The 21,580-nt window shown below is 48.8% G+C and overlaps 1 protein-coding gene across 1 annotated transcript in view; it reads left to right on the forward strand.

Annotated features, from left to right (window-relative positions):
- dab1a (DAB adaptor protein 1a) overlaps positions 1–20,767 on the forward strand; it is a gene marked incomplete at its 5' end in the record, with an annotated part of 37,213 nt that extends 16,446 nt beyond the window's left edge. The window contains 12 exons of the mRNA XM_079267282.1: positions 2,026–2,145; positions 3,067–3,105; positions 3,509–3,571; positions 5,885–5,938; positions 9,709–9,840; positions 12,131–12,193; positions 12,688–12,784; positions 13,853–14,223; positions 14,901–15,096; positions 15,201–15,349; positions 16,513–16,609; positions 20,641–20,767. Coding sequence (XP_079123408.1) covers positions 2,026–2,145; positions 3,067–3,105; positions 3,509–3,571; positions 5,885–5,938; positions 9,709–9,840; positions 12,131–12,193; positions 12,688–12,784; positions 13,853–14,223; positions 14,901–15,096; positions 15,201–15,349; positions 16,513–16,593 — 1,365 coding nt within the window. The 3' untranslated portion in view covers positions 16,594–16,609; positions 20,641–20,767. The remainder of the gene's footprint in view (positions 1–2,025; positions 2,146–3,066; positions 3,106–3,508; positions 3,572–5,884; positions 5,939–9,708; positions 9,841–12,130; positions 12,194–12,687; positions 12,785–13,852; positions 14,224–14,900; positions 15,097–15,200; positions 15,350–16,512; positions 16,610–20,640) is intronic.
- Positions 20,768–21,580: the final 813 nt, after the last annotated feature.

A 21,580-nucleotide genomic window follows, 5' to 3' on the forward strand; every position in this document is an offset into this window, starting at 1 on the left:
ATACCAAGAAATACCTTCTCAATAAGTTCAGCGGCAGGAGATCCTGGAGAAAGGAACCAACAGCAGGACTTCATTTGGGTGAATCTGTTATTAATATTCAGGCGGATCTCAAACAAAACTCCCGATCAGTGCAGATTTTTAATAGAACCGTGTATCTGCAGTAAAGTCGTCATCTCGACTTTTTTTTGTTTTGTTCGAATCTCTCGCCGCTGTTGCCGCAGGCGATGAATCACTCATCTGATTCAGGAGCGCTGCACTGAGGTGACCTCGTCTCCACGCTCCATGATGGACGCTCCTCCTCCAGCCACCTCACAGCTCGCTGCATTCTCCCCACAATTCACCTTCCGCTCGCCTCGGCTTCTCCTACCAGCAAGTTTTGACGGAGAAGCGGCGGGAAAAAAAAAGGAACTCGAAACAGATGGCGAGGAAAAATAAAGAGCATGTGTCGTCAAATGCCAAGAGGATGTGAATCTGACAGAGTGACGACATGTTTCAGTGTCGGCTCAGCGGGAGCCACCGTTTAGTGTCTGTCACGAACGTCTCGCGGGAAGAAAACTGAAATAGAAGCGTCTCATCCGAGGCTGCCGTCGGTCCGGTGACTCCGGCTGCACTCCGCATCGCCCCGGTCAGTCACTGATGAGGTCTGAAGCACCGTCGTACTGCAGGACTCTTTGCCGTGACAGTAGTTCTAAGGTGTGAGTCGTCTTAACTCGTTTATCGTCTGTACTTCTGCTCCCCTGACAAGAGAGACCAAGAGACGGTATCTGCTGCTGTCACTGTGTGAACAAGGCCGAGAGGAGGAGGATATGTAGCGATGCCTTAATCTGGTTTCCAGATCACAAACAAATCAGGGTCCACATGAAGATGTTAATGTAGATTCATCAAGATCTTACAAGAAGCACTCGTGCAATATTTAGCTCCCAGGAGTCGCAGTGTTCATCATATTCTACAGATTTAAGAAAACATCTTTGTTTGGGTTCAGATCGCTGCAAAAATGAAAAATTATGTAAAAAGAATCATTCCCTCGAACATTGCAAATCATATCGCAAATGCAAATTACTCACAATTAATAACAATAATACTCCATTTTATTTGTGTAGTGCTTTAAAAGGTACTCAGAGACACTTTACATGGTCACAACAGAAACAACAGAAGAAGATGGATGACATCATAACAGTAAGGAACAACACGGAAATGAAAAAGATACTTAACTGACTTCACCGCTTCAAGGCAGATTTAGGAGATGAGTTTTAAGTCGGTGGATGAATCTTCTTCATGTGATGTAAATGTGAATAAGCTTCTCACCCTGCTGCCGCTATAGACGCGCTGCTCCGTCCCCGTCAAACACGCCAACACATAAATCACAAGCAGCTCCACTGATTTACAGATTCACAGTCTGGAACTTCAACCTTCTGGTTTTAGTCGCTTTCACTTCTTGCAAGAATTTGTCAGCGTTGAACAAATCAGCAAACAATCAGTCACTGAAGACACTGTTGCCTTCAATGAAAGATTTTCGACAAACTAATTGCAGAAGTGGCAAAATTGTCCGATCCAGTTTGCTGCCATTTTGTTTTTCGTGCTGGTGGACGAATGGACGCATCCGTAATCGGCTGTCAGCAAACCAATCAGGTACCTATGACTCATCCTGCCGAAGCCGACAGCATGTTACAACTCTGAGAAAGGATCACTTCGCCCGTCGTCTCGACAGTTTCAAGGCAAACAGAAGATGTAAACCACTCGCATTACAAAGTCAATGACCAGGTATGTGCACGTGTCTGCGTGTGAAACACCAACGAAGAAGTTGAGCCGGTCGCAACTTTTTCGGGAACGCTGAGAAAATAATGCTTTTAGTTGCAATGTTGGTCTGAGCACGACTCTAATCTCCTGTCATGAGGAGGTGCAGTCGCCATTTAACCAGAATAAGAAGGCATGGTCGCAGTTCTGACCCGTGTGTGTGTGTGTGTGTGTGTGTGTGTGTGCGTGTGTGTGTGTCCGTGGGTGTATAACGTGTCCTTATCTCCCCAGGCTGAGCCTGTGATCCTGGACCTGCGGGACTTGTTCCAGCTCATCTATGAGATAAAGCAGCGAGAGGAGATGGAGAAGAAGGCCCAGAAGGACAAGCAGTGTGAGCAGGCGGTCTACCAGGTACGCTGCCCGGCGCACGGTCTGACCTTTTCTTTAAAGCCAGCGACGGCCGTCCGTCCGCCCCATGCACGCTCACGTGACATCACAGGAACCACTGGAGGGAATTCCTTCAGATTTGGCCCAAACGGACCCGAGGTTTGAACTGATTACAATGGGGGTCAAAGGTCATTGTGACCTCACAAAACAAAATTCGTACCCATTACTCAAGAATCCATATTCTAATTATGTAAATTTCACACAAATGTCTTAAGAGGGTAAAATGGCGTCAGAGCTCCGGACTGCGAACGAAATGGTTTCGTGAGTCAAGAGTTCACGTCGTCTCATTCATCCAAGTGCTCGATGATGAGCGGCGACGCCACGGTGCATTCCATCCCCACATCCACACGCTTGAAAGCCTCCTGGAGAGACGCCGACAGCTCTCGACTCAGACAGTTGGTCAGCCAGTGGAAACGTGCTGAGCCCTGGATGAGCGAGGACTGCTGACTCGACTGCTCGTTATTTCGAGTTAACCTCATTTTAATCATCTGACATAAGTATGACGAGCTTCATCTGAGAGACTCTTGACTGACAAGTTGAGGAAGACTTGAAAAAGACAAACATCGAAGCCAGTGAGTGACATGCAGAGCAGCAGCTTCCAGGTTTCATCAGTGGCGCCATCTGCCCGTTCACCGTCCTCTGTTCTGTCCTCTCTGCATCACCTGTTTCATTTCTCTTTATCTCCGTGTCTCTCTCTCTCTCCCTCTGATTGTTGCCAAATGATTTTTTTTCCCGGATGCTGGGAAGCTGCCACGTCTTGCTGCGCTTTCCACCGCCTCTCTCTGCTCCACCGGCTTAACTTCCTCCCCCTCTTCTGTCTCCTCTCTCCCTCCTCGCTGTGCGATCTCTCTCCCTCTGTACCGCCTGCCCGCCGCTCTTCTGCAGACAATACTGGAGGAGGATCTGGAGGACCCGGTCTACCAGGTAACTTCCTAAACCAATCGGCATTGCATTCTCGTCGGCTTGCTCCTCCTCTGTGTGTGTGTGCACTGTTGGGGAGACGTCTGGTTGCAGCGTGCGGTGCAGATGTTTGTGTGATGTCCACAGCAGCAGGAGACGCCCTCCGGTGTGTGTTGTGTGTCTGCGTGCATGTCTGCCAGTCGAAAGATGTATTTTACTTTTCTGCTTAAATTCTCCTCCTTGTGTCACCCGGATCTATTCTTCTTCTGCTTTTTATTTTTTATGAATAATATTGACAATGCTGTTTGACTAATCACCTCTGCAATTTCACCACTTTTCTCTCAACTTCCTTTATCTTCCAATTTTCTCTTCCGCTTCTTCTTCTTCTTCTTCTTCTCCCCTCCTCCCTCCGCTGCTGACGTTGTAGTACATTGTGTTTGAGGCGGGACACGAGCCCATCCGCGACCAATCAGAAGAGAGCATTTATCAGGTACTCACAAGCTCGTCTTGTCTGCTTGAGGTTGTTTTTTTTTATCACGTCATCTTGTACTCAGCGGTGGTCAAGCCACCAGCAATAACAACAAGCAGCTCTTTAAAGTGTTCAAACAAAAGGAGAGTTCAGAAAATACAATATTGTTCTCTTTCACAATAAAAGCTCGTGCCTGATCTGTATCTCCCAAACAGACAAATGTACTGGAACATTTGTTTTTTTCAAACTTAGTTACAACGCTGCAGGTCTTGCTCTATCTCTCTCTCTCACATCCAATTTACTTCAAAAATGAACGCTTACAAATCAAGGTTTGAATCGATTATGGGTCAAGTCATCTGGTAAAGGCGTCTCTTCACTTGTTTTCTAGGTGTCGTGTTCTGACTCGTAGCTCTGCCTGGTGGCTGCAAGTGCCTCTTGGACTGGAGAGCGTTTATGCTTTTGTTTGTTTACAGTTTCTTAGTGAACTTCACATTAGCTGTGCACAACTAAATAAGCCTCGATAAGAAAAGGAATGTCCTCCGTTTTTTGCGTGCGTCGCCCTCCTCAAAGCCGCAAACGGTGACTTCAAACGTCCGGTCCGCTGGACACGCTGCTCGCTGATCGCTCCAAGAAGAGCTTTGTTTTGTCGGCAGTGGTAGAATTATAAAATGCAGAATCTAACTGCGCAGCGGCTGCTGGTAAAGACAACAAGGTCAGCGTGAGCTCAGCGTGAATGTAGCAAAAGAAAGGCCTTTCACAACGGAACCGTAGTCGACTGGATGCAGCCTTGATCTTCCATTGCTTGCCACCAGCTACATCACTATATATATATATTGTGCTCATAAAATGAAATGTACATACAGGAAATAAAAGACGAAGAACAGAGGCGAGCAACGCTCTGCAGAGGGCCCGACAGCTAAAGCTGGCTGCCCCAGGGAGAGGAGCCTTTCTTTGGGTGCTCTCCTCAGAGGACGTGGGTAGAGCTCCGCGGGATGAAGAGGGGAAGGGCTCTGTGCCGCGTGGAGGTTATTCCTGGTTACCCCTCCTCTTCTTTCCTCCCTGAGAGAGGAGATGAAAGAAAGGCAGTCGATCCGGGGGGGGGGGGGGGGTGAGAAAGATGAATCACCAGCCTCTCGTTTGATCTTTAAATAAAATGGTGCGTGAACTAACACGCACAAACAAAGTGAGCCTCAGCCTGCAGCCACAGAGGAACTAATGTATGAATAAAGACGGCGGCTTCTGGAAATAAACATGTGAACGAAAGAAAGGCTGGTGCTGGATCGATACCCACGCTCTCTGTCAGTGCTGCCTTTCATTGTCTGATTGGTGCACATCGACCTGGGGAAGATGAAAACTTTGTTTCAAACACCGTGTCACTGTAGGAGAAACACAGACCCAGGATTCAAGGCAAGGCGAGTTTATTTGTACCGCACATTTCAACAACAAGGTAATTCAAAGTGCTTCACATGAAACCATTAAAAGCATCAAAACACAAGGCAAAAGAAAAGGAGATTTAACAACAATTAAGAACAGTGTGAGAAATAAATGCAGTAGTGAAATGCAGGAAATTGATTAATATATGAATTGAATGTGGTTCAATTAAAGGCAGCAGCAAACAGAAAAGTCTTCAATCTTGATTTAAATGAGCTGAGGGTCTCAGCAGACCTGCAGCTTTCTGGGACTTTGTTCCAGATATGTGGAGCAGAAAAACTGAACGCTGCTTCTCCATGTTTAGTTCTGACTCTGGGAACAGATAGTAGACCGGTCCCAGACGACCTGAGGGGTCGGGATGGTTCATAAGGTAGCAGCAGATCAGAGATGTATTTTGGCCCTAAACCATTCAGTGCTTTGTAAACCAACAGCAGGATTTTAAAGTCAATTCTTTGTTGGACAGGAAGCCAGTGCAAAGACATCAGAACTGGAACATACCCGTGCGCTTTGAGTCTCCTCATTGCACACACGCTGTCAAATGTATCCGCCTGCGTGACACGGAGATATTACATGTCTCCATGTGTGTCACAATCTGAGTTATTACATGTCTGTGGCTGTGATAAGCAGCCTCATCCATTCTTCATTAGAGAGAGAGAGACAGAGAGACCGTCACCGCAGGCCTCGTAGATGAGTTCTCACTCCGCAGATTTTAATTCTGATTATACACACACACACACACACACACACACACACACACACACACACACACACACTGCCAGTGATTGATTTGACTCCCGAGGAGCCAGTTTTCAGGGTTTTTGTCCCAGCATGCGACGTGTGATGTGCGAAGTTCCACTGTGTGAGTAAACCAGAGGTAACGGGCTCTCTTGGCCGACTGTGTAGGTTCCCACCAGTCAGCAGAAGGAAGGGGTCTATGACGTCCCAAAGCGACACCCAGTGAGTGACCCGTGTGTTTGCTCCACCCCCCCCCCCCCCTCAGACAAACCTCTCAGCTGTAGAGCCCCCCCCCCCCTCTTCCGGCGCATCGTGAAGCTCTGATGTTGCAGTGACTCTTCATGTCTTCAATGTTTCCGCTGAGAGGTTTTGCTGGGACCCAGTGCTCTTGTGCTGCTGTTCTGCTTGTGCTGTAGCTGTGGTGCCTGCTCCCGTATGGTCATAACCCGGTGTGTGTGTGTGTGTGTGTGTGTGTGTGTGTGTGTGTGTGTGTGTGTGTGTGTGTGTGTGTGTGTGTGTGTGTGTGTGAGTGTGAGAGAGTGAATGCATGCATGCCTGGCTTGGTGTTTTTTTTGCCCGGTGGCAAAGCCTGCATGACCTTCTCCCTGATTGTGCCCAACACGTTCCTGCCTCCGTCATCTTTCCCCGTAACGGATATGAACCATGTGTCTGACTTTAGAATGTGCATGGCCTCATGTTTTTCAATCTATACATCAGGACGGTCATGCAATTAAGCAAAGTGTTTGCAGTATCCATCTATATCGCTGTGTGTGCAGGTGTGTGTGTGTGTGTGTTGCTGGTCTGTAGATCAGTGTTCCCTCAGCCCATCCAGAGCCCACCGGCTCCATTATTAACCCTTAAACCTGCTAAAACTGTCAGTCGCAATCCCACTCCATGATTTCTTTTTTGAGTGGAGTTGGAATCAGTCTGGCAGTTTTCTGGCTGCATATTATCCCGACTTTGGTAAGAAGCTTACAGGCGCCGTAGTATTTCTGTTCCCTCCTCTCCCGGCCCACAACACATGCTGCTGTTTGGGTTGCCTTTGTGTCTGAACGTGAGCAAATCCAATATTTCTCTCTTGTTGTGCAACCAATTGGACGAGCCGTCCATTCTGGTTTGAACGAAGCGAATTCAAGTCTCTCAGAGGGAGGAACCACAACCCAGGATCATAGCAATACCAATGGATCACAAATTGAAGAATGCGTTTTGTGGCTCGTGTTGTGATTTGAAGATGCTGTAATCTGGTTGTAAGGTGAATATTCAGACTCGGAGGAAGAAAGAAGACTGCTGCTGTGCTTCTCTCTCTACGGCTCGAGTCTTTCAAGCATGTGGCACCACAGTAAGTGATGTCACAGCACGTCTCTCTCATCATATTGCATATGAGCAGCCTCCAGGAGACATTTCTGAGAGTTACAATATCTCACATTTAGTGGAAAGAACTGCAGAAGTGTCACAAAGGATGCTAACACGGCAGCGGAGCCGCTGTAGGATGTGATTGAAATACATGAACAGCAGCACAAGGTAATTGCAAAGCAGCTATCCAGCCTCAAAGGAGTTGGTTTCACTTATTATTACCAAATGAAAATAACATGATGATGTTATTGTTGGTGTGGAGACTGCAGGGCTCAGTGAAGCGTATCTGCATAGAAAGAAAGATGACTGTGTGTGTGTTTGGATCGTATTGACCTGATTGATTGATCACAGTCGTCTGTATCGCTACAGGCAGACTCCCCTCACTTCATACAGTCGGCAGGGAATTACAATCAGTTCATCAACGACGAGCACTGTTGTGTCCTCGCACGGAGCCGACGTGTAACGTCTGTTCCTGCAGCAGCTGTCTGCTGTCAGTCCGTCTGGAGAAGGCGGTTAGCGAGCGGAGACGGACGAGCGGAGACGTTTACGGATTTGACGGCAGAGCGCTGTTTTCTCCTTCTTATTCAGCCGACACGGCGCGAGCGGTAGAAGCTGTTGTGACGTCACTGAGACGGGCTTGACCAGAGGCAGCAGCATTTATCTGACCATTGCTGCTCACGGTGGACTTGATGTGCGTCGTAGTCTCAGCAGAGGGATTAACAGTGCTACTCTACGTCTGGGAGGAAATGATGGCGCTGGCTGCAGAAACGTCGTTTCTCTGTCGCCTTCTGAAACGATGACAAATCAATAAAGCACACACACACACACACACACACGAGGCCGCTTCAATCCACTCGGACCCCCTAAGAACTGAGAGAGTGTTGAATCAACAGTGGAGGTCAGCAGCATGTCCAAACATTCGGTTAGTGTGATGCATGACATTCATCAAACCATTCATCATGAATAAATACGAGTCTGTGTCTTGATTGGCCGAGCTTCCTGGTTTAAATCAAGGTTGCATCAAGATAGGCTGAGTTGAACCAGCAAAGACTCATTTATAAACCCGATGAAATCATGTTTCAACTTCAAACCAGCTTAAGAACATTTAAACCTCTCATTCAACCTCAGCTTACTTTTTACTCTAAAACGAGATTCAATTCAATTCTGTTGCACCAAAACCTTAAACTCCAATTCATCCTGTGATCCATTCTTAACTTTCAACTTACACTTCAGGAGCTTTAACTTTTTTAAATTGCTCCCTTTTTTCGATGGATTTAGCAAAAATACTGGAGTTCCTGGAGAAAAGGAAAGAGACAAACTCAACTCTGATTGATTTCTGTGACGCTGCTGAATTTCTCTGAAGCGTCCTTTATTTGCTCCATGTCCACGCGTGAAAGAGTGACCGAGAAAATGATTCCAAGGCCGTGAAAAACGTTGTGTGTGTGTTTGCAGTGTTCTCGACCGCGTGCCAGTTCGATCAGTCAGGCAGCGGGGGGTCGGCGGGGGGTCAGCGGGGGGTCAGCGGGGTGGCGTTAATTAAAGGGGCTGCGATAATTGTATGCAGAAGACATGTGCACAGGTAATTACGGTTTCCCCTGAGACGGCTAATTGACGGGTGGCGGCCGTACTGATGAGGAGATGGAGAGGGTGTATAATGGGCACAGAGGGATAATTGGCAGGGCAATGGCCGGCGAGAGAGTGGAGAAAGAGAAGCAGAGGAATGAGCAGCGGACTGCAGCTCTCAGCAAAGAATAACAGCAGATGTGTTTCAAACAAACCGTCAGGTGCATTTAAACGTCCCCGAAGGATTGGCTTCATTTCATCAGTTGGGTTTTAAAGGAACCATAATGAGTCCGGGGGTTGAAAAATGGACAATATTTCCAGAACTGATTAGTGTTTGGGCGAGCTGTTCCCGTTCTTCAGCCTCGGCTAATGACGACCATACTTCATGCTTTCATCCAAAGAAAAGGAAACACTCAGCAATATTGTACGTCGCGCACCAACTGCTCTCGCTTTGCCAGACCAATCTGCACGTTGTGTGTCGGTGCCAGGCATCATCATTCAGGGTGCAAAATACATGCAGATACCACCAGTACGGCTCTCATACGTGTTTCAGCAGAGGACTGAGCTGTTGGCTGCTTTGTTTTAATGGCATTTGTTTCAGATTATTAAGACTTTTAGATTGTAATTCACTTCAACGGAGAGCAAACTGCAGGAAGGAAGCCGTTTTGTCCATCTATAATGTAACATCCTCCCTTCAGTTAGCTCTCATACAGCATGTCAGTTCATCCAGGTGCTCTTGCCGTGCCTGTCTGTCTCACAGACAGAGCAGCTTTACACGAACACAAAAGAGGCTTTAGAGCCCAGCTCAGCGCTGTAGTGTAGACTACAGGTAGGGATGATCTTTAAACCTGTTCAAATCTTCACTTGGGCTCCAAGTCTGGCGAGAGGAGTGTTGTTCTGTGCTCTGAGTGTGTGTGTGTGTGTGTGTGTGTGTGTGTGTGTGCGCGTCGTGACACCTGCTGACCATCATCCTCCTCCCCCCTCATTTCACCGCTCTCCCCTCTGTCTCACCCTCTCTCTGAGTGTACGAACATTTGCATCCCTCCTGCCATCTAACACTGGGGTTGTGATTGCAGAACGGACATCAAAGCCCCCCCCACCACCACCACCATCCTCATCATCATTATCACGAGCAGCCCCTCCAACAAGAGCAGCAGCAGCCGGCAGTGGCAGATCTGATAGACTTAGGCCTGGGAATGGCGACTCAGGTAAGGAGCTCGTGTCTTCTTTGACCCGGTTTGATATATAAGACCAAACACCGGACCGGCGCACCGGGTTTTACCACTAAGTGTTGCACTGGACTCGGCAGCCGCGCCCAACAGGGACATAATGACACTGAAGGAGAAAGGCCGTGAATAAGAGTTTAACCGCCAATAGACACTACAGAAGAAGAAGATGGAGGGAAGCGGCACCATGTTACACGCATAGACTGTGTATAGAAGAAGCGGACGTCGTCGTCGTGACGTCACCCATTAATTAGTTTGATGCGGTTTTGAAGCCTCAAATTCAGCGTTTTGGCCGTCGCCATCTTGGCTTTTTGCAACCAGTGAACAGAAGTTACGATATTTAGACTGAGGGAGAGTGACGTAGAGACGCCACATGCGTCTCCGGTAGCAACAGCGATCTGTCAATCACAGTAAGCCCCGCCCTAAAGCATCCCCTGCTTTATGGTCTGTGTGACTCTAAATGGACCATAATGTACTAAATGAACATCATGCTGTATTGAAGAAGACTTGAAACTAGAGATTGAGACATAAACTCATGTTTACAATGTTTACTGAGGGAATAAATCAAGAGAGAAGTGGAGTCATTTTCTCATAGACTTCTATACAACCAGAGGAGTCGCCCCCTGGTGGCCACTAGAGAGAATGCAGGTCAGTGACGCCATCGACTCAGGTTGATGATGCAGGCAACGTTTTAGCAGGTTTGCATGAAATCAAAGTGGTTCAAACTTGATCAAAACAGAAATCAACCCAACTCTAGTTGCGACTAAAGCAAAGAAGTGTCCTCAGTTATTTGTGAGCAACATTCTGTTACCCATCAGCCCCGATGAGCAGCTTCTTCAGGCATGTCCTCCGATGATGTACTCTCCCTCGCCCTCGTCTTTACCGCACCGTCTCTAGCCGTGAGGTCAGCCCGGCTCTTGACCCTCGTCGTGCATGAATAAAACATGCGACCCTGCCGTTGCGTAGCAGCCAGGTTGAGGCAGAAAGTAAAGCGGCGTGCCGTATGTATGGCTGCATCCGGGCGGTCATATCTGCATGTGTACTTGTGCGAAAGAGACAGAGAAAAAAACAACCTCTCCGAGCGCAGGTCCTCTCAGGGCGGAGTGGACGTAAAGGTCAGAGCGTCTGTCAGAGAACTGGTGGAGGTCGGCGGGGTGAGCCGGCAGACACGGCACACAGAGTCGAGCCGCTCACGGTACATTAATAAAGCATTCAAAACACTGTGATGATCACAGCAGCCTGACCCCACCGCCGGAATATTGAGTGCTGGAAGTGGACGGAAAGTCTATAAACGTCCAAGTTCCTGGACTGTTTGACGAACGTTAGCAAAGGCTCCGTGGTATTCGACTGGTAGCAACAGCCACAGAAAGTTATTGTGTTTCATGTCCAGGAGAGTGTTTCTGAATCGCGTGGACTTCCTGTTATCAGTCCATGTTGCATATCTTGGATACATCTGGTATGGTCTTGTTGATCTTTATCTCCTGTGTTCGGCTCAGCAATAGTACACGTTATATTCTCATAACGTACCCGTCACTGTAAAGAACACCGTGCTCTCAGATCCATTTCCTGATAGATGCAGGAAGAACTTTGTGACCTTACGAGGGGGAAGATATTCTAAGAACATTCATTATCTCAAAAGAAATGATCCGCCTCCATGATTTATGCAAATCTCTGACCATGTATTCAAGGCTGAACTTCCTTTACGGCTATAAATAGAGTTTTACTTCACTCGCCACCGGGCCCAAAGATATTACTAATGACGGAGGAAAAAAAGGGCGCTACTAAAGAGGAGGATCATCGGGAGGACTGAAAGGAAGCAGAAGAAATTCAGATCAAATAGAAACGTCTGCTGTCTTTGATCGTGATTCCCTCTGAGGCAAACCACACGTCCTCCGTACGGCAGGGGGGGGGGGGGGTCTGCTGTTATACCAGCCGATAGAAAGGAGAAGATGACAAAGACTGTGTGTGTCAGTGGAAGATTGTGATCACTCTTGGTAGGTATGTCATCATCGTCACTCATTTCATCTCATTGTCCCATCTCTCCATCGTTACCTTCTTCTTCTTCTTCTTCTTCTTCTGTGTTGCTGCCACAGTGTTCAGGTAGGTACCACATGTACCAACATACCAAGCTAGTGTCGTGTCGCATGCGTTGTGTGCTGCATGTTGCACTGGAATGCAAACCGACCCAGATAATATATAAATATATATATACATATATATATAGATAACATTATTGTTGTTGTGGCTGACTGGTCCTTTCTCTTGTTCTCAGAATATCAACCAGTTAGAGATTTTTGGAGACATGTCCACGCCTCCTGACATCACCTCTCCATCGGTGAGTCGCTGTCCTGCATACGAGGGATGGGTCGTGATTGTTTTAAATATTTGAACAGTTTATTGCGACCATTGTCTTGTCTTCAAAAGAATACTTGGTTCGATTTAGTAGAAGATTATGGTTTAGGTTGAAATAAACTGTCAGAAAGCCACGTAGGCAAACTTCTACCGTGCGCCGCGGCAAAACACACTTCATTCAAACTCGACAGAAACCAAACGAAACTGACTGAAACGTCTACTTTTCCTGATGAAAATGACGAACCGAAATAGAAAACATTTGCTAAAAGCTAACGCACCGAATGAGTTCTACTCCTGTTCTTCTTCTGTGGTTTCTCCGCATACTCTCGTATCGAACAGTTATTCTGCTCCAAAAGCCCAACTCTCCTACATGCACAGTTTGTGTTCTACGTCTTATAAAATCCAAACTGTCTTTCCGATGATGATGATGATGATGATGATGATGTGTGTTTTTTCCTGAATCCACAACCTGCACAGACCCCCGCCTCTCCAGCCAACATTCTCGACCCCTCGCTGGGCCTGCAGCCTCCCACGGAACTGTACGCTCCCTTCAACCCTGCGTCTGTGCCCTCAGGTAGGACCGGGTTCATTTTTAAGCTTAAATACACCCGCTGCTACAAGCGTAGGGGGAAAGAAACGCAGCGGGGGGGGGGGGAGAGAGAGAGAGAGAGGGAGAGAGAGAGAGAGAGAGGGCGATGAGAAATAAATAGAGGGGGACGGAATAGGATTGAAATGTGGATGAGGGGGGGAAAGAGGAGAAACGGTGGTGTTGGTTGTGTGTTGAATATAAAATGCATCATTAGCTCGCGGCCTCAGATGCTGCTGATTTAGCTGTGGCTGAGGCAACTGTGGTGGTCAGAGGGAAGTAATGAAACATGCCGAGGTGACGGTATGCACGGTGAATTAGACGTCGGTGTGTCCTGGATCTCCCGCTTTACTCCTCTCGTCTCCCCGGCTCTCTCACGTGTCAGCGTGGGAGAGCGGCCGGGGTTAAACGTCAACTTCCTCCACCGACGAGCGAGTGCGCGATGGAAACAGCTCCTGCTGATGAGTTTGAGTGATTTTAATGAGCGCGTGTCGGGCTTTGCGTAATGACTCTCCCTCGTTCTGGAGGTGATTATAATAGTTCACCGTGACCATCAGGAGACACCGCATTAGCTGCAGGCAGAAGTAGGGCAGCACTCTCTGGGTTTGTGTGGATAATATGCATATGCACTGTGGGCATTTCAATCACTTTCTTCTCTAAGATTTTACGAAATGCCAACATGTTCTATGTGTTCCTGAACCCCAAACCTGAAACCCAAACCAGCACGTTTTCTTTAAACAAGTGCCAAAAGTACACCTTTATCCAAGCAGAAGCTGTGAAAAACTTGGAGACATGTTTAACGTATAGATTCCATTGTTTTTCTGTTTTCTAAAATAAATGATCAAGGAAATTCAAATAGTTTTCTTCTTCATGATGATTTATGGCATTGTAGTCGTTTCTTTAATTTCAGCTTTTAGCCATGATTGTTATGCTGATGATGCTGTTTCCATAGAGGTGCAGGACTTCTATATATCGCGGTTCAGAACAAGGCCACGGAGAGAAGAACGAGCTGCTTTGGGTTCAGAGGTCAACCTGAAACTGTTTCCCCTCCACCAGGTTACGTGACGATGGGAGCCGTACCCCCCGGCCACTGGTCCCAGCAGGCGTTCGCCGCCCAGACGCCGCTGGCCTTCGGGGTCCAGTCTCCTCTTGGTCCGGGCGGCCAGCCTCTCATCTGGGGCCAGGCCAACATCTTCCCCGCCACGCAGCAGCAGTGGGCAGCCATGGCAGCCGGAGCCTTCCCCCCCACAGCCTACCTCCCCGCCCAAACCGTGGGGTTGCCCGCCATGTTCCAGGCCCTCGCCCCCGTCACGGCGATGCCTCCGGGCAGCGAGAGCCACCCGGGCGCGTCGGCTGCCTCCCCCTCGGCGTCGTCGAGTCCGCAGCACGGGGAGAGGGCGAGGAAGATGGGCAAGGAGATGTTCAAGGTGGGGAGAGGTCTGATGAGAGGTTTGGTCATGATGCAAGAGCAATATACCTGAAAGAGGAACAGAGTGCTGCAGGAATGAGTCAGCATGTTTGCACTTCCCTCGTTTTATCGTCAGCGGGTTTAGTTGTTAGAAGTCTGAGATAAAGTCTGTGGTGAACACAAGCTTGAGAGATTTTAGTGTTTTGTTCTACAACATAAAATGTGTCAGTCTCTTGTATTTAAAGGTTTTACGTATCTTAAAGAAGGCAGAGTGTCAATGAGATGAGGGAACCAGAGCGATGCTGCAGAAACACGTCATCCCTGCAGCTCGATCAGTCTGAAGGGAACAAACGTAACGCCACTGTTTGTGAACTCATCCGGGTCGTTGTTTGTGTCTCTGTTTGTTCCTATTTTGTGGCTTTCGGTGCGTCCTGTCTTCATCATTGCATTACTGTTGACAATAAGGAATGTTGTAAATAGATGGGGGACAGGGAGCGAGATGGGGAGCGATAGAGGTCCCCGACCGGTCATGAACTGGAGACATTAAGAGAATGATCCCAGTCACTTCCACACAGGGAGGCACACAGCTTACGATTTAAACACTGATGAAGCCCACATATCGTTTTTTTGGGGGAAAAACTCACTGCCCAGTTTTCACTGGCGAGCCTTCCTCACCAACTTCTGCCTCTTCTTCAGGACTTCCAGCTGGCAAAGCCTCCGGCCATGCCGGCCAAGAAGGGCGAGCAGCCCGGCTTATCGGGAACCTCGGAGGCCTTCAGCAGTTACTTCAGCCGCGTGGGCACCGCGCAGGACACGGACGACTGCGACGACTTCGACATCTCTCAGATGAACCTGACGCCGGTGACCTCCACGACGCCGTCCACCAACTCACGTGAGAGCTCCGTCCATTCACCTTCTTTTGTCCGTCGCTCTCTGCGCTCTTTCGTGTCTGACTTGGCTTGTCTCCCCCCCCACACCCCCACACACCTTTTGCAGCTCCCACCCCGGCTCCGAGGCAGATCTCCCCCTCCAAGTCCTCAGCCTCCCACGTCAGTGACCCCCCCACCGACGCCACAGACCCGCCCACAGACGACTCGTTCGGGGAGGCAGAAGGCAGCCCGAGCCGCAGTGGAGAGGAAGACGCTGTAAGTGTGTGTGTGTGTGTGTGTGTGTGTGAGGACGGTAGAAGAGGAGTCAGTCAAGTGTGTGTGTGCCTTTAATAACTCGCTCCTTATGCTCCTATAACCTGCGCGGCGTGTTGAGATCTGCTGATAAACAGCCTTTGTGGCGGTGCTGGCGGGCCAGGTAATCACTCTGGCTGATTAGGGGGCCGATGCTGTTGTGTGTGTGTGTGTGTGTGTGTGTGAATGAATGTGCACATGAAGTGTGTGTTTCTGCGTGCCTGCATGAGTATGTGGTATCGGCGTGTGCGTGGTCAACGCCGCGTTAAATTAGCTGGCGCGATTGTCAGAGACATCGTTAAGCTGTTATTAATACGAGCCAGGAAGCGTCCATACATCACCGCTTCTACACGCACAGACGGGGGGGGGGGGGGGGGGGATTCATATTCATTTTAAGGAGCAGCACCTTGATCCAACAGAGGGAAATGAAGGGAAGATGAGAGGATAAAGAGGTTTTCAGGGAGGGCGGAGGAACTCTCTCTGCCTTTGACCTTCCAGGAAACAAGCAGTTCTTTCCTCGACATGTTTTTCTCTTTCTCTCTTTTTGTGTTTCTTTCTTTCGCTCCCTCACTCTGCAGCCGTGAAACATTAGTTTTATGCCCCCGATCCAGCTATTGTTGAAAAAAAAGAAGAAATGTCTGAAAATGTCACCAGGCTCTGAATAACACACCGTTGCTTTTCACAACCAAGAGAACATGTGCAGCGGTGACGGCGGCGGAGCGGAAAGGTTACAAAAGACGGGAAAGATGGAGCGAAGGCAGAAAAACAGCCCCCCCCCCCCCCCTCTGCAAGGTGTGAAGAGCAGAAGTGGTTTTAACAAAACAACAAGAAGAGGATAGATCAATAGAATGAAAACTGAATCTGTGTGTGTGTGTGTGTGTGTGTGTGTGTGTGTGTGTGTGTGTGTGTGTGTGTGTGTGTGTGTGTGTGTGTGTGTGCTCTTTTCAAAGTGTCCTTCAGACTGTTGACACCTTTTACTTCCTGTTGACGTCCTCTCTTGTAGTCTCCACTGAGTCCTCCTTTCAGATTTATTCCTCTTCTGTCCCTTCTCTTATTCTCCCCTCCATCAACTCCTCCTCCCACACTTTTCTCTTCCTTTCCTCCCCCCTTTCTCTTCCCCTCTCTAGGCGTGTGGTTCTGGGTCGCCCTGCCCCAGCGAGACAGCAGAGCCCAGCCCAGACCAGGCCAGTCCAGAGGCTGGGAGCTAGATAGCAGCAGGGCAGGGTAGGTGTCGATGCCTCTCCTCCTGCCCCCCCCCCCAACTCCTCCTCCCTGCCCTTATCTGTTCTTCTGGTTGACTGTCGTACATTAATCAAGCTGATCGCTCTCCGTGTGCTGCATCTTTTCTTTTTTCGTCTTTTCCTCCCCTGTTGTTTGTTTCTGAGGGGTGACAGTAGACCGGTACAGTCCGGTACCACTACGAGACTCTCAAAACCCACATTCAACGACCCGCCGCCATCACATTCAGGAGGTTCTGCTTTCAGCAGGAGGCAACCTCCGCTTCTGCAGAGTCACACCGATGAGGAAGTGTCTTAAGACTGCATTCTCTCTAGTGTCCACCAGGGGGCGACTCCTCTGGTTGTATAGAAGTCTATGAGAAAATGACTCTACTTCTCTCTTGATTTATTCCCTCAGTAAACATTGTAAACATGAGTTTATGTCTCAATCTCTAGTTTCAAGTCTTCTTCAATACAGCATGATGTTCATTTAGTACATTATGGTCCATTTAGAGTCACACAGACCATAAAGCAGGGGATGCTTTAGGGCGGGGCTACACGCTGATTGACAGGTCTCTACCAGAGACGTATACGGTGTCTCTGCGTCACTCCTCCGGAATAATTGGAAACATTCGTTCCCAACTGGAAAAATTCAAGTGAACAACAGCTACGTGTTGTTAAAGCAGTAAAATACAGAATGACGTCTTCTCTGTGGCGTCCAAGTTGTTTCTACATTTCGACTTAAAAGTCAAAAACACACCGAAGTCGGAAGAACGGGTTTTCAATCTGTGCTTGCTGCATTTCCAAAACTGTTAAGTTCGCCTGCTGCTGCACCGGATTGTCTGATATCAAGTGCAGTCTGTCACACGAAATCGTAAAATACGTCGTGAAGATCAGTTTCATCGCAACAAACGCAGACAGCAGGTCAAAGACCTGTAGCTCCGCTGGCAGCAACGGCTCAACTGCCGTCAACCAATTTCGAGGCAATTTTCTTCCAATTCAAAAAGAAAACAAGTTGTTATGATTTTGAAAGTTTCCTCACTCTTCTGTGGCACTTAAACCATTTGAATGAATACCTTTGCTGCACATGATGTCACGTGTTTCTTGTTTGTCACGCGATAACAAAAGGAAGCGACTACTTTCACCCCTCGGCCCTCCTTCACCTGACGTCTCGCATGCTCAAAGGAAGGCATGAGTGGCTTCGGTTTGTCGTGTGAGATGGTGCATGTGTCGTGGGTTTTTGTGTGTGTGTGTGTGTGTGTGTGTTGGTTATTTGTGCCGTAGCCTCACCTGGACTTTTGTAAGCATGCGGCATGAGTTCCTTTGAAACGCTGTGTGACGAGCTCATGGTGTTTGCTTCTTTGTTGTCCTCATCGTGTCCCGTCTGGGTGACGCGTGTCCTCCTGCTGTCAATCACGCCCGCGCGCCCTGAACAGCACACATGAACATGCAGTTTGTCTTCTCAAGGAGACAGTGGGACACACGCCACAGAGGGGAGTCGAGGTCCAACAGTCAGGATCAGCAGAAAGAAAAAGGTTTAAGATTGCCGATCGTCGATTTTTCCTTGTTGGCAGATACAAATCGTTGTTGTTGTTTTGTTTAGTTATAGCAGCTAGTAAACAAGGCTTCATTCTGTTCATCCACCAATGTCCCGAAAAAATCAATTCAACCGCCCTGAAGTCAGTGTCAACAGTTCAAAAGTCTAAATGTCGTCCTTTAACTTTGCTATGGTGGTCATCTGCATGAAGACACACAATTAAAGTGACATTAGTTTTCATGATATGTTATAAACTGCTTAGAGCGAGTGTTGAGAAGTGAATCGTTCATAGTTCCCTCTCTAATATCTATTTTATATTTCTGTAAAAACATTTCCCTCAAACAACTGTTTCTCACCAAAAACCTAATTTTACAAGATGACATTTGAACACATCACAATTAACTTACAACTCTGCCGAGTAGCGCTTGAACGCGTCATGATGTAACTGAACGGAACCTCCGTTCGTTCGCTGTTCGCTGCGATGCTGCTAACTTTAGCAGCTGTCGGTCGATTAACAATCGTCGGTAAAACTTCATGAAAGTCTAACTAGAAGGAGACATTGCGTCCCCGCCTGGTGTCCTCTCAGCCCCCGAGTGGCTCCTTAATGATGGCTGCTGGAGAAATGTAATGCTTTTGTTTTCATCCGCTAATACCGCCGCGCCAAGATTAATGACTGGCCCGGCATAATTGCCATGAATTACAGAAACCCAAGAGTCCTTCTCCACTTCAGGAGAGGAGGAGGACGAGGAGGAGAGGTGGCTGAGCATCCTCTCCTCCCCCCCCGTTGGCCTCCTTCCTCCCACTCAGACGGTCGGAAGGCTGCGGGGCAGCAGGTGGGTGTGGGCCTTAAGTGGGAGGACGGATTGTGGAGTCGGGGGGGGTTTTGGCTGCAGACTGGCCAGAAGCAGCGAGTTGTCCCCCTCTGTAGTAGGTGGACTACTTTGGTCCCGGTCCAATGACGCTGCTCCCAGATGGTGTTTACTTGCTCAATCACATCGACTTCAGACAACTCCCCAAACACACACACACACACACACACACACACACCTGTGCAAAAGAAAGACCCAGTTACTCCCCAGAGAAGCACACCTGTGCTCTCGATGCTGTCGCCACCTGTGCTCGTATCGGAGCCAAAAATACCGCCCCCCCCCCCCCCCCCCCCCTCAGACGGCCATGTGTTCAGGCGGGTGGGAGTGTAAGTGTTTTTAGTTTTTTGTTTCTTCTGGGGTGATCTCATCATGTCCAGCGAACGCTCCCGAGTCTCAGCCGTGAAATGGCCTGCATCCACGGTTCACTGAGCAATCCCCCCCCCTCTCACTGCCCAGGGCCTACTACACACACACACACACATAGATGTCCACATGTGTACCAGCCAGGCCAGATATTTCGGCCTTCAGGCGGCTGCTAGGCCAGCACATCGCTCATTTTGGTGCGATACAAAATATATTTCATTGGACTTTACTGTTCAGGTGAAGGCCAATGCAGATTGTTGAAGTCGTGTCTTCTCTTTTCCCCACGAGAGATCTGCATCCTTGCTTCATTTGTGCTTCAAGTTTAAACACAATTGATTTTATCGTGCGTCTTTTGACCACAACCAACCAACACACAAATACAGATATCCTGCCATCAACTGCTACAGGGCTGCACCCAGACATTATCGTTCATCATTGATAGATCTGACGCTTATTTCCTCAGTTAATCCATTCATTGTTTTGTACAGAAAATGTCAGAAAATAGTGGAAAAATAACCATAAAGGGACATTTTGTCTTCAACAATTGTAAAAGAGGTAAAAAGATTGCTGAAAACCGTAACATCGTTCGTGTTTTCGCCATGAAGAGAATGTCGCACCTTCAACACATCGGCGCAGAAACTCTTCAGTTTTCAATGTTCCGATCCCGTGAGCGTTGGGTACCATCTCCGTCCTCCTGTGGAGGCCACTGGTAGAGAGAGAACGTCTTCCAGAATATTAAAAGAAGAGCAGTAGCCTCCAATCAAGCTGTCTGCGCGGCGGATTGAGTCGCTGGCTGTAATTATGTGTACAATAATAACGGGGCTCCGCTGTGAGTGACTGCAGCCGACTCCATCATCCAGCCAACAGACATGATGACTCACAACTGGTCTTTCAAGGCGTTTCTACCTCTGATGCATGCTGGTCCTGGTGGGAGAGAATACTGCATGAAAACACACACACACACACACCAGAACAAGGTGTGGAGACGAGAGAGGTGGGTTAGTCAGTGAGGAGAGGGAAATGACTGGACGTCTCCTCTAAAGCAGTGCGATACTGACACCTGGTGGTCGTGTCCGGTACGGGACCTTCTGCAGATCTGGATCTCAGACTTGTTTGGGCTTGAAGGTGAAACCGTGCAGTTCAGCCGCTTGAATCGAATGAATCAGAGGCAGAAACTCGGATCCTCCCTTTTAGTCATGTGACATTCCAACAAATCCAACCGGGTTGATAAGAAAAGCTCACGTGTGTTTGTTTGTTTGTTTTGCACAGAAGGGGAAGGACCCTCTCTACGCCCAGATCAACAAAGGGAAGAAATGAAGAGACACAGGAAGACCAGACCAGCACCGAGAGACCAGGAGGAGAACCCTCACCTGTGTGTGTGTGTGTGTGTGTGTGTGTGTGTGTGTGTGTGTGTGTGTGTGTGTGTGTGTGTGTGTGTGTGTGTGTGTGTGTGTGTGTGTGTGTGTGTGTGTGTGTGTGTGTGTGTGTGAGAGAGAGAGTGTGTGTGTGTTTGGCACAGCTCCCTGCCTGGCCAAGCCCTTCTTCTCCTCCTCATCCAGCTAACAACCTCCCAGGAGGAGCCTCATCGTTCTCCTCCTCCTCCTCCTGCTCCTGAGAGGAGAGAGCCCATTCTCTCCAGGCAGGAGGGATATCAATCACCGAGACGGATTCAGTTCTCCCTCCACTGCGCTGTCTCCTCCTCCTCCTCCTCCTCCTCCTCCCTGTGGCGCCTCACACCCAGCCTTACACAGGATATAACCTGCTCCCTCCTTCCCTCTTCTTCCCTCTTTCCTCCCTCCCTCCGTCTGTGCCACCAAGGAGGGACTGAATCGAGCAGTGCCTCCCCGTCTCCGACACACACACACACACACACAGGCCACGGGATTAGACGGACCAGAACCCGTAGCGATGGAAGGTCCCCCCCCCCCGCAGGAGGAGCTGGACTCTTTTAAACGAGCCTATCAGGGATGGCCGGGTACTGGGATTCGCTGCTTCTGATTGGGTTTTTTTCCGGTCGGCCTCGGCCGTTGTCTCCCCAAATTTCTTGTGAGTGTCTGCTGGATCACCGTGCAGAAACAGACTCTCTGGGAGCTACTCACACACACTCACACACACACACACACAGTCATCTGTCACCCTCTCTCTCTAAACACACATCCATGCAGTGATTTGCCAAAACGTCTCTCGTCGCGGACAGACGGACGGACTC

Source organism: Melanostigma gelatinosum (genome assembly GCF_949748355.1).
Source record: "Melanostigma gelatinosum genome assembly, chromosome: 4".
Taxonomy (NCBI): domain Eukaryota; kingdom Metazoa; phylum Chordata; class Actinopteri; order Perciformes; family Zoarcidae; genus Melanostigma; species Melanostigma gelatinosum.